Here is a 21312-nt window from a genome sequence, read left to right on the forward strand (position 1 = left end):
TTGTAGGCTTGACATTTTGGCAGATAACTTGAGGAAGTGCTGGTATGCATTTGAGTGTCTTATGCATCTACTCACTGGTACTCAGTTAGTTTTAATGAGGGCATATGTATCTATCAAAATAGACCTTGAACCTGAAAACTTAAGCCAGGCACTTACAAAAACTTGTCCTGTCTGCTGTGCCACTTCTAAACAATCTTTTATCATTGGTAGATGATATAAGTGAGCCTGATACCAAACAGGGGTCAGATACAGTTTCAGGAAACTGTCGTATCCTTCTTCACGTCATTAATAATAGAAAGAGCATGCACAGTCAGGAAGCAGAAGCTGGGGCTGTTTTCATTATTACACTACAGCACAGAAACATGGACCTCTCCGTTTTGCCAAACAACAACCATCCCGATAAATTCCTGCAACTGGAGGTTAAATCTTTAGTGAAAAACTCTGCCTTTCTGCCAGCCAAATGGGCAAAATTCCCAGAAGCAGCTTTACCTGGAGTGCAGCGGTGGCACAACAGGATCTATTTACAGGTAAGGTCTAAAAGAGGCTGGCATTTTCCTGATTTTTCTACCTTGTTTTAAGGATCAGGGGAATAATTACGTGATGGTGACACATCAGCTGTAGTCTCAGCTTCCTGCATCTCTTAATCGGCATCGTTATTATTCCTGTATATTTTCCCACTGACATCAGCAAGGATCAGGCTCCATGAGAAGAGTTACTCTCTTCAGGGGAGTCCACTGACTTTATTTCCATGTATTGGGCTTTCTACTGCTCTCTATAACATCTTCATTGTATTTTCCAGAAAGTCTACTGAAGTCAAATGCCACTTAATTGTACTAAAGGTGTGCAAGGAAGTGCTCTCTGAAGACATAAGCCCCAGATTTAAAACTGAAATTGAAGTCATATCCCTTAAATTTGGTGAAAAGGCACATTAGAGGGACATTTGAGATTCTTGCTACAAGCATATATATCTACATAGCTCACCATAACTTCCTTTTTATTTTCCCTTTTTATTTTCCCTATTCTTTCTTTTCTCATTCAACTTTGGCCTTGTTATACTGAAATACAACTGTTGAAAGTGTGAAACATGCCGACTGCATTAATCCAGGTTATTAAATAGAGGTAGCAGCAGTTTCTTGGTAAAAATGTAAATATGCACTGCCTAGCAGAGGCCCTGGAGCTGGCGGAGGAGAAGTTCATGTCTGGATCAGCAGCAGTACAGCTGCATCAGCTCACACCCCTCTGGGCCCCACTTGCTGCTCCACAGTGCTCCTTCCCTGCTGCCCAGGGAGCCCCTCGCCTTTCCCCACCCCTAGCATGAGCAAATGCTCCAAGGTCTGGTTCTTGTCAAGGGATGGAGACGTAAGTGGTTGGGGTGAGGGGGGTGATGGAGAAGGGTCTACATTCTCAGGATCCTTAGGGTGGGGGTCTGATTTCCCGGGGGAATGAGGAGTAAGAGCCAAAGTTGAACCTGGGGGAAGGGAGGAGAATGATGCTGAAAGTCTCCCACAGCTACTTCCCGTTGCACTGCTCCCTTTCAGACATTTCTCCCCATCAGCTCTCCGAACCCTTTTGCTCCCTACCAGAGTCTATTCCGGCCCTCCTCCATTTGCAAAAGTCCTCCCCCCGTGACACCCGCTTCAATGCTCCCCCCATACTTTGCCCAGCTTCTTCCCGACCCCAGACACCCTTCCGTCTGCCTTCTCCGCTGCCTCCAGCCACTCTGTTCGTGTTGTATAATCTTTGCTGGCGACTCCCCAAGCGGAGCTGGGGCGGGGAGCACGCGCTCGCCCCTAGTGTCCCTTGCAAGCAGCCCGAACCGAGGGACGGAGCCTGAAGGAACCCAAACTGCAGGGTATGGTGCAATGCCGGCCTCACCCCCTCCCCTCTTTTGTGCAGGAGGGAGGCAGCCACACACAGAGCCTCCTCCGCAGCGGGGATCCTTCTCCCCATTGTTGTCAATCAGGACGCACTGTCACCGAGCCAGGGCTGCAGAGCTGCGGGAGGATTAAAAATGTGTAGGGAGCCCTGTGCTTTTTGACTTGTGCTCTGCTTTTTGCCACCAGCGAGAAGGTTTTCCTGGAACTCTGTGTCCCAGCCCCGGGATGGCTGTTTCAAAGGAAATGTCTGTATTCACCATGCCTCCAAAAACTGAGTTTGCAAAGTGGTGTATTTTATAAGTGTTAAACCTAGGACACAATCTATACTTTTAAGTGTAGTCATTAGTGAATTCAAGCTGTCCAGATAAAATTCGTTGTCCCATTCTTTCTCCCTTAGGAGCTCGCCTTCTTTTTCCCCTTTTGCTGACAATCAAATAAAGTGAAAAGTACTGATGAGTTCCAGACATTAGAAGAAACACGATGGCACAGTGCAGAGCTAATGGTGCAGGAATAACATATTTCGCTTTCATATGAGAGAGATAATGGGGTTAAGGGTTAGTTAATTCGGAGATGGAGGAAGGGGGGCAGGAGGGGGAGAGAGAATTCATTTCAGATTAAACCTTGAGAGTAGCCTAAATTCCCTCTTTAGAAGTTAATATTCTTTTAAGAAACTAATGCTACTCAGGGCTCCCTATGCAAAGTGACTTCTCAGTGATATGTTTGTGGTCTCTCCCAGACCCTTATGATATCACTTTAATTCAAATGCACTGAAGTGCTTATGCATTTTCTCCACCTATAAGTTTTAAAATTTGTTTCCATTTAAAAAAGCAGCTTCATGTAATGACAAAAAGCTGCTGGTCTTTCTCCTCACTTTACTCTTTGATATCAGGCAAACTAAACAGCTTCTCTGCTTAGCATGTACTTTCATCGTCTACTTTGACTAAAACAAACCATAAAGCAGTCCAGGAATTTTGGCCCTTCCTTGTGAAAAGCAGCATAAAAAGCCCAGACTTTCTCTTGCAAATGGATCACTGCTGACTGCATTCTGCTCATCCTGACAATCTCCAGTCCTACTGGACTCTCTGCCCCACAATATGTTTTAATGCCCAGCATACACCAGATGATTAATCCTCTATATCTGCTTCTCATGCATGTCTCCCCCGTAGTCAACCTGGTAGTTTTCTGCAATTCTCAGACTTCTCTGTCTTGTTTATATTTCCCTTTTCCCTCCCTATTTCTGGAAGACAGCAGAGAGCATTCAGTCTTAGCAGCGTGCTACTTCTTGGCATGGTGTTTTTTCAGCCTTACATATGAATTAACACCTGTGTCCTGTCTTTCCTTGTTTCTCAGTATACCAGGACAAGAGATTTTTTAAAGTCTGTAAGTTAGGTGCCAGAGTCACTTCTTTGTCCCCTGGCTCATACGTGCATGACGTATTTCCACTCTCTTCCTTATTCTTCCCTAGACATCTGCAACTGGCCACAATAGGACCCAGCTGCAAGGTTGGCAGGAGATTTGGTTTGAGACCGTACAAAAGTTCTTATATAATGCACTCACAGCCCTGCAGAACTGCATTACCAGTGACAGATAAAACACTTTTTTAACTAAACAATTCATTATAACAAGTAGTCTCAATGATGCACAATTAATATTGTCCATATGAATATTCACTTTGCTCTAAATATTCCCGTCACTTTGGCTGAAGTGTTTATAACCATCTACTGATCTCTTCCCTGTCCATATCAGCTAGCTTTTCAGTTTTGCAGTACCTGAGGCTGCCTTAATGTCTCTCACAAGTAATCCAGATCCTCTTCATTTCCTTCCTTAAGAGAATTTTTATTCCTAGGATCACTGAGAGATTTGATTTGGAAGGGACCTTACAGATCATCTGGTTCCAGCTCCCCAGCCATAGGCAGAGATGTCTTCCACTTGAGAAGGTGTCTTCAAAGCCCCAGTCAGCCTGGCTTTGAACAGTGTCAGGGATGGGGCATTCACAAATTCTCTGGGCAACCTGTTCAAGTGTCTCACTATCCTCGCAGGGATGAATGTCGTCCTTACAGCTAATCTAAACCTGCCCTTTTTCAGTTCAAAGCCATTTCCCTTGTCCTATTTTTGCAAAAATCTTCTCTTCAGCTTTCTTGTCAGACATCTGTATGTTCTAGAAGGCTACATGGTCTCCCTGTAGCCTTCTCTTCCCCAGGCTGAGCAAACCCAGCTCACCAAAACTATCTGCTCACCAAAACTATCTTCATAGCAGAGGTGCTCCAACCCTCTGTTAGTCTTTGCAGCTTCATCTGGACCTGCTCAGGCTTCTCAGGAATCCTTGATGTGAGCTGTCTGCCTATCTTTCTGTCTACTACTGTCTTTCCTATCTCCTTAACCTTTGGTTAATCCTTGCCTTCCCAATTGCTTTTCCATAACACCTCCTATGGGACGAGATTTGTTGAACAAAGCTCTCAAGTGCTAATATTCTTCATAACAAAAGAGCTTTCTTATTTTCCAAATGTCTAGCAATAACTATACAATTGATACACCTACCACAGGGATTCACACCCTAGGAGGTTTTTGTCTGTCTGACCTTTTGTCTGCCTTCAAAATAGTTCCACACATCAGAGAAATGTCCTTACAAGTGCAGGGAGGGTCCTCCACAATCTGTTGCAAGGTTTTTGCACAACAGAGGGTTATAGTATTAAACAAACTACTACCAAATAAAATGACCACCCTGTTAGTCACTATCATTAGGATTGAGAAGGCTGTTACGAAATAAATCCTGTTGTATCTAATGGCTGTAGTCTTCTGTAGGACTGCCTTGGTTAAAATGTCTAGGTGTAGTTGCTCATCAACAGCATTTCTTACTTTCCCTGAGCATCACTGCCAACATCAGGTGGAAACCAGGGCTCGCCATGGGAGCAGAGAAACTGGTTCTATCTGGGGGGAAAGGAAAGAAAAGCTTGAGTTCCAGGAAATAAATTTCCTTAATTGTTTAACTTAATCTCTTCTTTCAATTAGATGTGCTTGAAACCAAGGTCTAGGTTTAACCACTGATGTCCTTGGTTTGATGGGTGATACCTCATATCACAGGCTGAGAAAAGAATGGTTAGGCTCTTGGGTTGTTTCAGTGCTGTCAACAGCAATAGCAGCAGAAACAGAAGGATGAAGTCAGGATAAAAATGAGATAAAAATTCTTCCTAGTAATGAAGACTAAATTATAATTTTAGTTGTATGTATTGTAAGGTATGCATAATTTGCTTTATAAAACAATCAGTTAGAAGAAAACATGGAGCAGGTACATGTTGACTCAGTAATGGAACTAACATTGGCTGTCTATAGATCTTTGGGCTTTGTACATGACAGCTCTCTAGGTCTGTCAAAGATGGACGTAGTTTTCTCAGTGAAAAATGAGTTTTTAACCAGCTATAACAGTGTTCTTGCTGATGAGTTATATGTATATCAAACACAGTTATGTGTTTTCAGAGTTGAGCATTTTTAGTTTTGTTAAATAAGTATTTCACAAATGTATTTAATCTACAGTTTTCAGTGTTCTTTAACTACTGCTTCCTTGAGTATTCACTGCTCACTCCTTCCATTCAGTGAATAATAACATAAATTGCCTTTGATTTGCTCTGTTCCACCCTCATTCACACTGTCTTCTTATATTCAGTGTGTATTGTATGAATTTTGTAATGGATATTGATATCTAAATTTACAGTACTTTTCTCTTCCTTTGAACATTTGCTGCATGAGTCAGTCTGTGACAAAGATTGGGATGCCCTTTGAATCTTAAAAGAAAATGTTAAAAAGTTGCTTTTGCAAGAATTAATACTAGCAAGAATATTTAACTTAATCTTATGTTTCTCTCCTTCTAGAAATGCATATGTTTAATGCAATAGTGTTCCTATTTCTTCTTATGATTTCTTAGGCCTAAAACTTTTGGGGTTTGCATGTGATTCCAGCTTCTGTCCTTCTTTTTCCCTAACTAGTCTGTAGGACATATCTACCACAAAAATTTTATAATCAAGCATCTGCAGTACTCAAGTGTACTCTCTGAAGTTTGTCACTTCAATGTCTGTGCTCTAAAATTTCTGCAAACTATATCCTACCCAAATTCCAGTCCAGTTCTCATGATAAAATCCAGTTGCCTCTCCCAATCTGTTTCCTCTCTGCTTCTGCTCCAAGCCACCACACTTTCCTCATGCCCATGAAAAGAAAGGTACTTCAGACAGTAGAGAAAAAAGTTTTGCCACAAAGCACTGTTTTTACAAACAAATTTTTGCATCATGCCACCTATTCCAAGTTTTGCAGAATTTTATCTAAAACAGCTTTAAAAATTACTGTCAAGTCACATTCTTTTCACAACATTTTAGCCTAGGGAGACCAATCATCCCCTGGTGAGACAGTTCGCGTTCTTCAACAAAATGCTCTCCAAGTTCAACTATTTAGCAAGCCTGAGGGAAGAGTCATTAAGGTCAATGACAAATCTTAAATAAGAAATAAAGTAAATAAAATAAAATGCAGTCAGAAAGAAAAGGCAGTTCAAAACACCAGCTCAGCTGAAATCTGGCCAGCACAGCCCAGAGGGCTTCAGTGCCAGCTGTAACTGCAATGCAGAGAGTAATATTATCAGGGGACATGTGAAGGCTAAGGAACGACATGTGGAAATTATGAACTAGCAGAAGGATGGGAGGTCACTGAGGAACCACCCACCTACTAATGGCAATTATTGATGGGAAACATGCTTAGTCATTTATGCAGGATTTAGTGGTAGGAATACCAGCGTGATGCCTCCTCCTAGAGTTTCTTAGACAAAGTCTGTTGTTTTCTCTTCTCCACCTTCACTTTGTGAAGGAAATCTGTCCTTATGCTTCCTTCTATACCTGCCTGCCTCAGACCAATGTATACAAGCCTATACATGTGCACAGACACTGCAGTCATGAAGCAGGTGGTAGCCCACAGCTGCTGACTTCCACTGAAAGAGGATTCACCAGCCCACAAAGTGGATGGAAAATTACTCAAGCAGAAGAAACCAACAGTTTGCTATCATCTTAGGGACGTTCACTGACTGGATTAAGTGTCCAAGCCGTTTCCAAAGCCACGGTGCAGCAGGTCAGATGGCCTGAGCTCCCACCAGAAAGGTGGAAGGAGAAGCAGGACATTCTCCTACCCCTTTTGCAGCTGAAGTCTATTCAGCCTGTGGTACCTTAACATCTGGACATCTCAGTAAAAGTGAAAAATTCAGGGAAAGTCATCCTTATACAGAATTAAGTTTCTCAGGGCCCAGATTCTTCACTGGCTGTTTATTATGTGCCCTTTACCTTAAGTGCATCTTGCAGCAGGTGCTGCCCATATCTTTTTGATTTCTGAGAGCAGGAGAGGGGTGGAGATTTCCCCCTCCCAGCATACCTAACACAGGACCACTGAATCAGGCCAAGGCTCCCCTTGACTCAACATAAAGATCCTAAATACAAAAGTATGAGGAGGGATGAATTATAGATGGCTCTATGTTGGTTCTAAAATCCAGAAAGATGGGAGAGGTGTTAGTGTAAGACAAAGGCTCTGCAAAAAGCAGGTCTCTCAGGTAGCTGACACACTGTGGTACCACAGATCAGTGATAGGTTCATGGAAAGTCTTGGGGACAGAAGGTTGTGACAAATATTGAATATCTTGGACTACAGAGTCTGATTGTATTCCTCCATGCAATTACAGATTGAAAAGTATTTTAACTAGGACTTTACAGACCCCTAGAGAGGCTCTTACTGCTGTTTTAAGAAGCAGCTTATGATTTCTCAAAAAATATGATCCCAGCAGGACTGCTCCTCTTCTCCCTTCCTCCCCTGACACTCACATGTTCTATTTAACAGCTTTTGTTATTGGGAGACTGCTCAGATATTACCTGTGAATTCTGACAGTGCCCTCAGTTGAATGAGGAGCCTCTTCGACATCCTGGCGTGGGTCTAGCATTCAAGAGTGTGAACAGAGCTGTGAGTCATACCTGTGTTATCAGAGATGCATTTCCAGTTGAAGTCGTCATTTGCAACACCTTTGACCCTGTGATCTTTCTGCTTTGTCCTTACATCTTTGCTTTTGCGTCACACATCCATGCTTTCACCAGAACTGTAATGTTCTACTGCAGCTCTCCATAGCACTGTTTCACTGAAGCAGAGGCTTTCTTCCAGCAGGCATTATAATGTCAGTTCACATTTGCAAAAGAACTTAATGTACCCACCTGTTTTCCCCAGAAGGAAGAAATCTACCCAGAGTGAGCAGTCAGGCTCCCTCACTGTAGAAGTTTGCCAGAAGGAGAAAAATGGTTGCATGCGTAGTTTTAAAATGACTCTGTTGCATTACAAGTGATAACTCAGGAAGGGGGCCTATATTGTAGGTAATGCAAATGAAAGCCATATTCTGATCTAACTTGTGTCTTACAGAGAGAAAAGACAACTGTCACTGAGCTGCCAGGCTTAGACTTGAACAGGGATAGTCAAGAAATAATAGATAAATCCCTGGGGAAACACATTACTCCCATCACCCTGAAATCCACAATCAAGAGCAACCCATTGTATAGTGATAGCCATGTGGATGATGACTGGGAGGAGAAGAAAAAGACCCCTTCCTGGACTGTGCAAGACTATGACAGACAGTCACTGCACTCTAACTTGGCCAGCCACATAAAGGTAATCAGCTGTCGTGCTGTGTTTGAGCAGGTACATTGCTGCGAGCTCTGTGATGTATGCATAAAGCACTGTGCAGCCCACTTGGATCTTCATGTGGGATTACAGAAGTAAATATGGATGTATTTTCTGGTACAAACATGACATTAACATGAATTTGATCAGGAAAGAAATCTAGATATCGGGTGAGACTCCCGGAATTTAAATTTTAAATAGATTGGTTTCTATCATTTTCTCTGATTAGAGAAATTCTTAAACCACAATACTTTACAACTCAGCTTCCCTGTTTGCATAGTGAAGAACTACAGATGTGGCACTTAAATACTATATAGTCACTTTAATAATTTTTAATAGCAAAATTCTGTTATCAAATAGCATATATTTTTCTTAGCCTCGTCCACACTATACAGGATTCTGCCCCCTTCTGTGTGGGCACAAATCACTTTTAGGATTACTTTTGTTTTTGTTTTCTTCCACTGTTTCATTTTTTGTAAAGGGAGTCAGAGCTGTGTTTATACAATGACATCTCATCTTGAAAAGGCAATATGGTTTGTTCTTGGGTTTCAAATACATTTCAATGGCTGGTGTCCTACTTTTGGTTCCTGGATGAAAAGTGTGGTTTTAATTTTCCCCAGTGGAACATTTGCAGCATCTGGAAAGTAGCACAACCTACATTCAAGTGAAAGTGTCTTGTATATGTGTTGTGATGTCTTAAATTCATTAATCAGTATCTGATGATAGCCAAAATACTTCTGGGTATGTTCTAATGACTTTGTGTGTAAAAGAGAAACTGATTTCATTTTCTGATTTTTCTTCTAGGAAAATCCTAATGATCTACAGTTCTGGATGGGGGATATTTATACTCCTGGATATGATACCTTGTTAAAAAAGGAGAGAGAAAAAGAGCATTCAAAATATTGCCGAATCATTCTGCTCATGGTACTAGCCATTTGCATCCTAATTACCGTAATCACACTTAGTATTTTACTTACTTAATATAGCCAAATGATGACGAAAATTTTTTCAATAAATATTTTTACTTAACTGTTCCCTTCTCTGGTTTTATTTGAATTCCATTTTTTTTTTATCACAAACACAATTTATTTGACATTACTTCTTTAAAACGTTCCTGTACAGCACAAGAAATTGACCATGAAAAGAGGCAAATATTCTGAGCACAGCTGAATGTCCCACAGGTATAATTTAAAAAGAAAACTATAATGTATCTTTTTAGTGCCTTCTTTGGATTAGTGATTTAAGTCAGTATGTATGGTACGTTATATATAGTGTGTATAGAGAACCAGCTGACTATTTTTTCTAATAAATATCTACCATCCTCTTTGTCTTTTTTATGATAGCTATTTTTAGAATATAGCAAAGCATTATAAAGCATCATTCAAGGTGTCACAAAGAATTATAAAACAAAAACTAACACATTACTTAGTGACTGAATGCATTGCTGCAATGATGCAGCATGTAGTAAAATCCAGCCTAAATGCATAAATATTTTCTTACTTACTTTTTCAAAGAAGAAAAACAGAAAATAGGTCACTGAGTTTCTATTAAAAAAAAAATCCCTGAGACCTGTGACAAAGTTCTTTCATCACTAGGTCATCTTTTTTCAACATATGTCATCAACATGACATCCCAAAAGATGGAATGACAATATTTTTTTTTTTTTACAAAATCTGTGAATTACTAGAGTATAAACTGGAATTAATGCACCTTAAAAATATTAAAGTTATATAACCAGGCTGTGAAAAAGGTCTTTGTAAATTAAAGGAACAAAATGAAATGTTTAGAGCACACAGAGAGTTAAATTAATACACCTCAGAATAATTCAGAAAAATCAAAACATGAGGTAAAATGACAAAATAAAAAGTGAATGAACAGGGAGACAAGAACTTCAAGTAATTATTTCCTTTCTGAAAAGTTACTCTGGGTGCTGCAAGCCCTTTTACCTCTGTATTTGGTATTTAATGACCTATGAATACTATTGAGATAGGGATTTCCCATTTGAAAGAGAATCTCACAGATAGACAGAAGCTGGAAAGTTGAGGTTATACCAGGTCTGCTTCTTGTCCCAAGGAAAGGTGCTTTGGATTAGTCAGGAATAGAGCTAAGACAGAAGACTTATACTGTCCCCTCTGAATTCTAGAATGTGCCCTACTTACAGCAGGTACACAGTGCTTCAATTCATATCAAGGTGAATTAATCTTCAGACAAGTGTATCTCATTCCTTCCTTCTCATCTGGTCCATGGTTGATTATTGTGTGCGCTGTAACTTCTTGGACCCTACTCTAGGCTTGTACTGTAACTAGTCTGAAGAATCAACCTAAAAAAATTTCAAGCTAGAAAAGCTTAGAGCTTTAATCTGGTGTGCAAAAGAGTAGTAGCATTTAAATGCATTTGCATAAAATTAGTATCCCTGTTACAAATTGGACGTTGCTGCAAATATACAAGGGAACTCCGTCTCCTGCCTTGCTGCAATTTCAGTGCAGACGAGGGTTCTTGTCTGAAAGATCAGGCCCATTCAGTTTGCAAAAGCAATAGCTTGGGAGTATTTTACAAGACTAATAGCTGACATTATGAAGTAACTACTCACATTAAACCAACAATACTTGACTTTTTTCCAGCCCGAGTACATTTGCTTTAAGTGCATTGCATATAATGCAGAGACGTACTCTTGTAAATTATTGAGGCCTGCAGGCTGGAAGCCTAAAAGCAAAGAGCTCTGTAATTTCCAGGAAAACAGCCAATAATGCGAGTTTCTCAACTGCATTACTCCGTGAGGGCTTAGCTGAAAGGGTAAAGCCGTTTTCGCCCCAAGTTCACTACGGGCTGTTTCAGTCCGATTTCACTGCTGTCACCTAGCGGAGAGCCAGTAAAGAGAAAAAACGTGTCAGGCGCGAAGATGCCGGTTTGGACTAATTTTGGGGTTTTTTTATTTATTTTTTTTTCCTAAAAAAAATTTATTATTTTTTAAAATAATGTCATGGTTCTGTTGGGCGCGGGGAAGGGCTGCTGGGTGCTGGGCGCTGCTCGGGAGCCGCCGCTCGGGATGCGGGCTCCTTTGGTGACCCCTCGCGGCGGAGCGGCCCCAGCGCGCTCCCGGGAAGATGCGCAGCGGGTGGAGCCCCGGCAGGGAAGCGAAGGCTCCTCCCTGCCCGCCCGTGGAGGATGGGGCTTTCTGCTGCCCCCCTCGGAGAGCACTCGCGTGGGTTGAGCCCACTGTCTGTGCAAACCGGGCTCTTGGTAATGGAAAAATAAACAGAATACTTCGAGGGGAACCAACCGGTTCAACAGACCGAGAGACAAAGACTTTTCTTCAGGGGGGAGCCTCGGGATCCTTTGTACCATGTGCTAACTCTGAAAACAATAAATTAGACACCTCTTCTTTAACCATTTGATGAAGTATTACTTTACATATCTTGTAGAAAAAAAATTAAATTTTTGGTTGATAGACATTGCTGTGTGCTGTTTCTTTTGTCATGTCAGATTTTTGCTTTTGTTGGTTTGGGTAGTTTGGGGTACTTTCAATTAATTAATGACAGAGATGAAAGAAGACAAGTCATCACACAACACTGATAATAAGCTAGCATCAGTGTTGGTTGCTGGAGAGCAGAACATTTAGTGTATTCCAAAAGTGCTTAAAAAAATGATAAGAAAAGGAGGCTCAGGGGGACCTTGTTGCTCTCTACAGCTACTGAAAAGAGGTTGTAGACACGTGGGTGTCAGCCCCTTTTCCCAGGGACCAAGTGACAGAACAAGAGGAAATGGCCTCAATTTGTGCCAGGAAAGGTTTGAAACGGATGTTATCAAAAATTCTTCACTGAAATGGTTGTCATGCCCGGGGAAGTGATGGAGTTGCCACCTATGGGAGTGTTACAGAAAAGTATGAACATGGTTTGTATTGGACAAGGTTTAGTGTCCATTACAGTGGTGCTGGTTTAAGAGTTGGCACTGACTATCTTAGAGGTGTTTGCCAGCGTTAATCATTATATGATTCCATGAATGAAACAACTCCATTAGGTAAGTTTCCAGAAGGTTATCTTTGTGACCTACATTCATTGGTCTCTTCCTACCCTGAGAACACACTTACACATAAAATTTCATATTTTCACAGAATAATAGAATATGCTGAATTGTCCCATCAGGATCATTTAGTCCCACTCCTGGCTCTGCACAGGACATCCCAAGAATTTCACCATCTGCCTGAGAGCATTGTCCAAATGCTTTATGAGCTCTGTCAGGCTTGGTGCTGTGACCAGTTCCCCAGGGAGCCTGTTCCAGTGCCCAGCCACCCTCTGGCTGAAGAACCTTTTGCTGATATCCAAACTAAACCTCCCCTCACTCTGCTTCATTCTGTTTCTTCAAGTCCTGTCACTGGTCACAAAAATGAAAGCATTGGTGCCTGTTCCTCTTTCACTCTGTGTGAATGTTGAAGACCTCAGTGAGGTCTCCCCACAGGCTCCTCCAGGCTGAACAGACCAAGTAACACCTCAGTCACTCCTCATAAGTCTTCCCCTCCAGACCCTTCACCATCCTTACAGTCCTCCTATGGATTCTCTCTAATAGCTTAATGTCTTTTTTAGATTGTGGCACCCAAAACTGCCCCCAGCACAGGAGGTGAGGCTGGCCCAGCTCAGGGCAGAGGGGACAATCCCCTTCCTTTCTTGGCTGGTGATGCTGTGCCTGTTGAACCCCAGGACATGCCTGGCCCTCCTGGCTGCCAGGGCGCTGCTGGCATGTGTCCAACTTGGCCTCAACAAGGACTCCCAGGTCCCTATCCTACAGCCCTGCAGAAAACTTCAGTAAGACTTTAAAGAGGTGTTTAAAGATAAGAAAGAAGTCAAGTCTGTATTAGAACATAAAAAAATCTTGGCATGATTTTAAAATTTTTATTCCAATAGGAATCAGCTCAAACAGCAACAAAAACTCCTATGTAGTCAGTGAAACTTAACATACCACACCAAGCTGATACATCAATATCTTACCAGCATCTCTAAAAAGATGTACAACAATGGTATAACTGCAGTAGAATACTACCTTTTACTGGGGAAACTGACACTTGCAATAACATGCGGTAACTGCAGGAATTTGCTCTTATAAACTGCACAGCAGCAACCTGTAAGCAAGTACGAGTTCTGCAGATTATGCCCACTTATAATTGCCCTGGCAATTACTATATTTCACAAGTGATTTTAGAGAAATTACCTTTTCTCCAGTAAAAAAGGATTAGCTTTTAAAACTATGTAATTGATTGAAATTTTTTACTGGCTTTCAGTACAACTGCTCCCCCAAATTGCTATTCCAAATGTATTGGAGGATTCTGTTGAGAAAATTCTCAGCCTTTCTCTTCCTTTGCTTCATTATTCTCATCCCAAAAGCGTCAATAAATATGCAACTATGTTCTCACTTTATTTGGTTTTGGCCTGTAAAGTTGCTGAAAACAGAGTCCGGCTTGGCTCTGGCAGTTCAATAGGCACAATTTGGGAAAATTATAGCTACCACTCCCCTTCAGTAAAGCACAGACCTGATCCATGAAAAGGATCTCACAGGGCTTGTTGTTTTAGCAGGGTAATGTTTTCATCTTTCAGCCTAATTTTTTTTTTCTTCCTGTCAACCTATTACAGAAGGCAAGGTAAATAACAGAAAAAGGGGATTGAAGGAGACATTTTTGAGTTTGCTATGAGTAGAATTAGCTGGTCACATCAGGATTTGAAAAAGAAAGAAGCAATTTGAGTTGTAAATTGCAATATACTACAAATATCTCAGGATAAGGCAGAAGTTACTCCTTTAATTTTTAGTATTTTGGTGTGTGAATGGTGAATTAATAACCATAACAGCAGAACCTGTGTGGACGCTGTGACTCTCTGCTATCCATCACTGAAAGATCAGGAAGGTCTGCCACAAACTTCCCTACCCAAGTCCCACTGATTAGCTCAGAGATATTTGAAGTAGATCAGACTGCTGAACACACGCCAAGGATCTATTCTATGTGGTTACGCTCATGTAAGTTGAGTAATTCACTGAAATACAAATTTATGAGGGATCTAGCCAGCCATCAGACAGCCACCCAGCACAACAAATGCAATGCCTCTGTCAACTGTTTTCTCATGTAGTTCTAGTGGTTAGAAGATGCATCTAGATTTCAAAAATTAGAGTAGCAGTTACCTGCTGTAACAAGTGACAGATGTAAGATAGTGTATCACTTCATTGCATGAGGTAAATTTTAAAAGTTTTTAACACCTAGTATTTTAAGCAGAATATACTTCTTGATTTAACAACACTTCTTCCTGTATGTCTTCCTTTTTGAAAAGTGCCTTCAGAATTATCTACTTTTTTTTTTTATTTTTAGTTTTTTAGTTTATTGCCTTAATTAACCTTAATTTGTAGATGAAGAAGCATACAAATTTTTGTGTATTGACAGTTCTCCTGGGGCCTTACCTGCATGGCCATAACCTGTTTATTTGTGAACCTGATTATTTGCATTCTGGAGGAATGCATTGCTGGATGCAGGAAAGACTCTTGTGTCAGAGAGATCCTACTTACGTTGAAAGGCTTTCTCTGTTCCAGCTCTTATTTCCCATGATACTGGTTTGGACTGAAGACACTGCTACATCCCTCTTCAGGTACCTGGATTCATAGGTAGGAACATGACATCTGCCATGGTTCAATTTATTTCTCAGCAACCTGGTGGCACTACAGACTCAGAGTTGTAAGTCAAGTTTAATAGACCTGTGCCCACTTATAGCCCATTGTCTGAAAGGAGGACAACAGAACAATGGTAAAGAAAAGTAAAATTCTTCATGTAATATTTATCTGTAAGTCCATGAATCTCAATCTCTAAAAGATTTAACTTGCGAGATTTGGGATTTTTGGGAGCATTGTTCCCTCCTCTCCTCTCCAAACAAAAACATATTCCAGGCAGATTTCTGCTGAAATCTGTAGTTCAAGTTTGAGCTGAGGTGGAGTTTGAATGATCATGTTCTTTAGGTAAGCAGCTTTTGACCAGATCCCTCTATCCCTCTTGATTTCTTCCTTTTGCAGCTGTTTGTAAGTGAGCTTTCCTTGGGAGCAGCCAGTCTGGTCACTGGTGGTAGTGCATTCTGACAGGCAACCCTCTTCCTGACAGAATTGCTTGCCAGGATTTTCTAATAATGGAAGATAATCTTGGTTAATTGGTTAATTGGCTAATTGGTTAATCTTTGGAACTGGAAACTTCTTGCAATGATCCTGATACGGCTAAATGCTGATCATGAGGCACTAAATCTGAGAGTCAGAATATCCAGTTACAAATTACATATCATTAATGATTCTTTTTCCTCACCAGACCTATTGTAATCATCTGGTTGTGGAAAAAATGCTGGACACTCTCTCCTCTGATATATTACATTCTATTAAGGCAACCCAGCAACAAAAATCCTGCACACAATTATATTTTCAATGCATTATTGTAACCAGTTGGCAGGCAATTTTTAGGGTGAAAGAGAAGAGTTTAATTCATAGCAGCATGACTTGCTATGTCATTTTCTGAAAACACACAGAAAAGTGTGCATTATTTTTTCTATCCATGTATTTAGCTTCACAGACAACCCAGTATATGAACCAGCCTTCCTGAAGAGGGCTTGTTTCTCTCTGGGGTTTCCTCTGTGCTGATTGTGCTCTTTTTGGAAATTCTCCAATAGGCCACTCTCAGCTCAGAAATCAATTTGCTGCAGCTGCTGTAGTAAATTGGAACTCTTGTAACTGTAAGTGGGTTCATCTGTGGGAATTCTTAGTGCCTGTGGTAAGGTTAGTCTTCTTGGAGGAAGTGCTGTGGAGTTAAGGTGGAAAGCAGAAAGTTTTATGGCAGTATGGTTATTGTTCAACACACAGCACAAATCTACTGAGTATTGGGCTTATTTGCTTCAAATTTGGAAGACTGCTGTTTTTAGTACCTGTGGGGGTGTGTGCCTGTTCAGTCTTTGAAGCTGCTTTTCTCTAGACACAACTTCATACTGAAAACACACATACAACCATGCATGCTGAAGCAGGGGTTTTTTGTTCAGCTGTTTGGGTCTCTCTTTTTAATATCTTGGTCCTTTCTCAGAAATAGAAGAGATAAAGATAGTGGAAATAACAGGGGATGGCTTTGTTGTGGGAGATGCTTGCTTTTGTTCAAAGTCTGATTCCTCTTTTTGACTCCCACATATACTTTCTTTTATTTTCTGAACTGTAAGAATGATGTTTTGAAACTGCTTGGGGTATAAAATAATCTGAATACAGAAGCCATTAGTGAATAATGTTCTGTGTATGATTAGCCCTGCTGGTGAATTGCTAAAGGAGAGACTGTGTGCCTCATAAAAGTAGTTCTTAGGCTAAAATGAGCACAGGGCATTCAATCTTTAAATTTGCATTAGCTCTCTGGCTTTTTAATGAGCAATGCCATAAATTTTGTCTCAGCTCGTTGAGATGTGAGCTGAGCCAACTGTTAGTAAACTGGCATGTAGGTAATTTGCATAGTTGAGGGCCTAAATTTTTATTTTTACTTTCATTTTTTAAAAGTCTGCTTCTTAATGTTAACTGCATCAAGTTTCAGAATCATTTGTGGGGAAAAAAGTTCAAGTAAGGAATCTGGAAGCTCTATTTTGTCTGAAATGATCTGTATTGCTCTAAGGGTCTGACAAGTTATTGCACCCCATAAACACTTCTGAAATGCCTGCAATATTGAGTTACCATAGAGCATAGTTTATAGAGACTGTTTAAAAATTAAAAAAACCCAAGAAATTGAATGGAAAACCTCCTAATTCGTGAAGATTAAGCTGAGGATAAAGAGAAAGCTATGACATTAAATCAGGCTTTGTCCCTGATTGAAATGTGACATGGAAAGTATACTTAGGACAAGAATAGATCCTGGGCAAGGCATTTAGAATTGAATGAGTCTATTCAGCAGTATCTCTGCCTTTTTACATATGGGTTAAAATATTAAATATGAAAAGTAATTAAGTAGGAAGTGTAAGTTTATGCAAAGATCAAAGCTAGAGAAAGATGGGTCCTCCAGGTGAATGGAGTAGAGATATTGCTTGCAGCCTGGAAGGCAGCGTGTTAAATTGGCAAGTTTTCAAATCCCGAGGCAGTAGAAAACAAGTGAGTAAAAGGGTTTATAGCAGTAATGTTGTGTGGGAATGAATGTTGCAACACACTGCAAACTGCCGAGGGAGAGAAGAATTCACTAAGGGCCTAAATGTATATCTGACCTTGAAGTGAGGAATCAGCTTCTTTGGGGTGTTTTTTGACAAAAATAAAGGAATTTGATGGTAGGATCTTTATAGTGAAATCCACTGGATTTTACCTTAGTGACTAGATTGTGTCTTGTATCACATTGTGTATGTGCCTTGGTCAGACACTTTCCCCAGTGGTGTGTCCATACCCCCATGACAAGCAAGGAGTCAGTGACCTTGTTTTCAGAAGGCAATTCTATCATCAGAAAATCTGATTCCGTTCCAAGTAAAATCTCCTTCCATATGGTAAATTATTGCCTGCACCCCTGAGTTCATCACAATTGTGATGATGGCTCAGTCAAATGCTGCCAAAGTGCCTTGACTTCCTCTCCCTGCATCCTGGCAGCAGGCAGCTATCATTGACCTTTCCGTTTGTTTGACACCTGTAACATCTCTTGGATTCTCAGTCATACACCTCGTGCTCCCGACATGCTTTTCAGCGTATTTTCATCCTGAATTACACAGATGTACTGAATTACAGAGCTGCATTTCTCACACAGCTGAGCTGGGGCTGTCAAGGGCATGTAGGGGTGTGGGCAGCCTGCCTGTCAGACAGTCAGTTTAGACAAGCAGCTGGACACTGAAGCAGCTCAGCAGGCTGCACTGCCTACCTGGGGTGTGGGGCAGCCCTGCAACTGGGGCAAACCAGGCAGGGAACACTGGTCATCTCTGCTGGCTCCCACTGAAGCTTCTTGTGGGATCAGTTCACTCTGGAGAAATGTCCCTTTCTTTTAATGGAAAAGATCCTCCACACTTTCTCCCCTGCAAATGTTTTAACATGCTACGACTGGTGGCTGAACGCTTGCTGGAAATAAAACTTCTTTTTTGCTGTTGTTTTCTTAATCCATTTTAACTTTATTACTCAGCATGGTGATGTGGACCATAAATATGAGATACAGTGACAGCTCACCAAAACCATAATTATAGGTATTTCTGTCAATTATCAGGAGTTGCTCAGTTTCCAAAATCAGTTTCAAACCTAGTAATTAAGTAAACTGCTGCATGTTTATGAAGTATTAAAAAATAAGCTGTTACTGATGATTTCAGCAGAATCTATGGGAGAAACCTGTTGATCAATGAGTTGATGAGGAAGTCATCCATTACAAAGCTCAGCAAACTAAAGAGCTAAATCCTGTCACTAGTAGTACAGTGATATACTACACTTGATTGACAAATACTGAAGTACAGGAGGCTTTTCCTGACAGCTTTATATTGGAAGATGTGCTTCTAGCTATACCTTTAAAACTTGAGAAAAATAAGGGGCATGTCTTAAGTATTCATTCTAATGAATCTGAATAATATTCTCCTCAAAAAAAAGTTCAATGGCTTAGGATTTTCTGATATCTTCCTTTCATGCATGGCATTCAGAGAGGATGTCAGGATGCCCTGGAAGATGTTCTTTGTAACATCAGCAGTGTTGTTAGACAAATCCTCCTTTTACAGTATAAATACAGTATATATACTTGAGTTTCTTCTCAAATTTCTTTTCTGACACAAAGTTATCTCCTGCTGATCCATCCTGGTTGTATCTGTATATACCAACATCACATTTGGTTATCTGACACAGTTCAAGTTTATGGAGCCAATTACATCCACAGCTTGCTTCTAGCCAGTTTCTGTTCATGCTGCACATTGACAGTATGCAAGCTTGGCAAGCACATTTAAGCTTCAAAATAAATCAGTATCTTTTTGCAGTTTCTTCTGACATATTTTTAAGTGCACCATATTTACACCACAGGCCATGTAATGTTCTCTGGAGACTGGCATGCCACATTGAGCTGTCTCAGCCAGTGACATACCATCTGCAGGAAGCTGCACCAGCACCTACAGCAGAATCATGCTCTGCATTAGGGCCAGGGCCCTCAAAAAAATGGCCATTATACATTGAAAGAAACAGACTTCAAAATGACTGAGTAAAGACTGATGAAAACAGGTAGACTCTGAAATACGATGCTCTCAGAGGTAGGATACAGATGACCAGGTTCTGTTAAGAAACAGTCCCAGGCTGCTTTAAGAAATGGTAAGCTGAGAGATCCTGGGAAGTTGGTGGCTGTCACCAAACCATCACCCAGTTCCTGGGTGAGCAGATCCTGTTCCTGAGGAAAACAGCTGAGAGCTGCCGAGTGCAGATACACTGCCTAAATTATCACCATGCTACTTCTGATAAAAAAAAGCAGTAGCTAGTTTTTATTAAAAAAAAAAAAAAATCCTTACTCTTTGTAAAGAGGTGAATAATTTTGACTCATCCTGCACATCATTTGTTCAATGTGGTTATGTTAAAACACAAAATGAGTTTTTATCTATTCCAGAAAAATAAAGTGAAGAAAGTTCTCAGTAAATGTTGCTCATAATCAAGGATTTTGTTCTATTTTAATTATGCTGACAGAATATGCCCAAACCCTAGGTATTTCCTTCATTTTTTTTTTTCCCCAGCAAGTAGAAGCAGATGGCTTTGACTTTTAACCTGTCTTCTAAGGTCTCTTGTTTTGGAGTTTCAAGTGAAATGAGAAGAAAGAGAGAAAGAGAGACTATGCTATTATTTATATTATTAACTATGCTATTGTGAATTGAACAATGTTTTGGTATGAAATGCACCCTGGCAAAACACACTGCTAGTACAGTAAGCTGCAAACCAGTAAGATACAAACCCTATATTTTTCTCTGGAGAAATCATAACATTGCATCTCTGAAATAAAATTTTCAAAAAACTCCAAGTTTTTTGGTGGCTTTCCTTCAGGAGATTCCTGTTAAGATGCATTATTACAGTTATCACACTTGTGACCTAGATAGCCAAATGGCAGACAAGGAAGATAACTTTTTATAAAGAATTCAGTGTTGGAAGTGTACCAGCAAATGCTCATTAAGAAATCACAGCTGGGACATTTTATTGCACAAGCTTGGAGAGTGGTGTGTACGGCATTGACATGGCACAAAATCCCATGGTCTGTCAGGGCAATAGAGCCTGCAAACCTCAACAGAAATATTTGGAAAAATTAATTAATGTTAGGAGAGTTTAGAACCACTGTGGAGGTGTCCAGTGGAACTAGAAGGAGAAACTGAAGTCACTTGAACTTTAACACAGAGCAGATGGGAGCTCTGATCAGAACTATGGTAGAAGGCTTTTAAAGTAAAGGCATCTGTGCAGACTCCTAATTTCCAATGTCAATCTCAGCAGAGGATCTGAAAAATCTGGAACAAATTAAAGAATTGGTACTAAGAATAACATATCAAATTTCCCTGCTCTAATTTTGAGCACCATGCTCAAAAATATAGAATTTTTGAGTGACTGAACCTGAGCCATCTTCAAGAAATGCAGATTTGATTCTGCAAAGCATGTTGAAGCCTCAGGACATGTTTTTGTTGTCAAAAATAGAAATGGACCAAGCACAGCCTCCTGTGCTCAAGAAAGCTCCAAGTTCAGGAGAACTTTCTACTCTCAGCTCTTGTTAGGCTTTTACATGATGGGAAATTGATAGATTTGCTTCAGGTTATTCTCTCTGG

General features: G+C 40.6%; 1 protein-coding gene across 1 annotated transcript; it reads left to right on the plus strand.

Moving 5' to 3' along the window:
• The first annotated feature begins 362 nt into the window (after nt 1-362).
• On the plus strand, nt 363-11419 carry MINAR2 (membrane integral NOTCH2 associated receptor 2). Its single transcript, XM_058825884.1, has 4 exons — nt 363-527; nt 8303-8548; nt 9365-9524; nt 11247-11419. Exons 1-4 carry the CDS (start codon nt 363-365, stop codon nt 11417-11419), a joined length of 744 nt encoding a protein of 247 aa, XP_058681867.1.
• Nucleotides 11420-21312: the final 9893 nt, after the last annotated feature.

This window comes from Poecile atricapillus, chromosome Z, assembly GCF_030490865.1.
Source record: "Poecile atricapillus isolate bPoeAtr1 chromosome Z, bPoeAtr1.hap1, whole genome shotgun sequence".
NCBI classification, from domain to species: Eukaryota; Metazoa; Chordata; class Aves; order Passeriformes; family Paridae; genus Poecile; species Poecile atricapillus.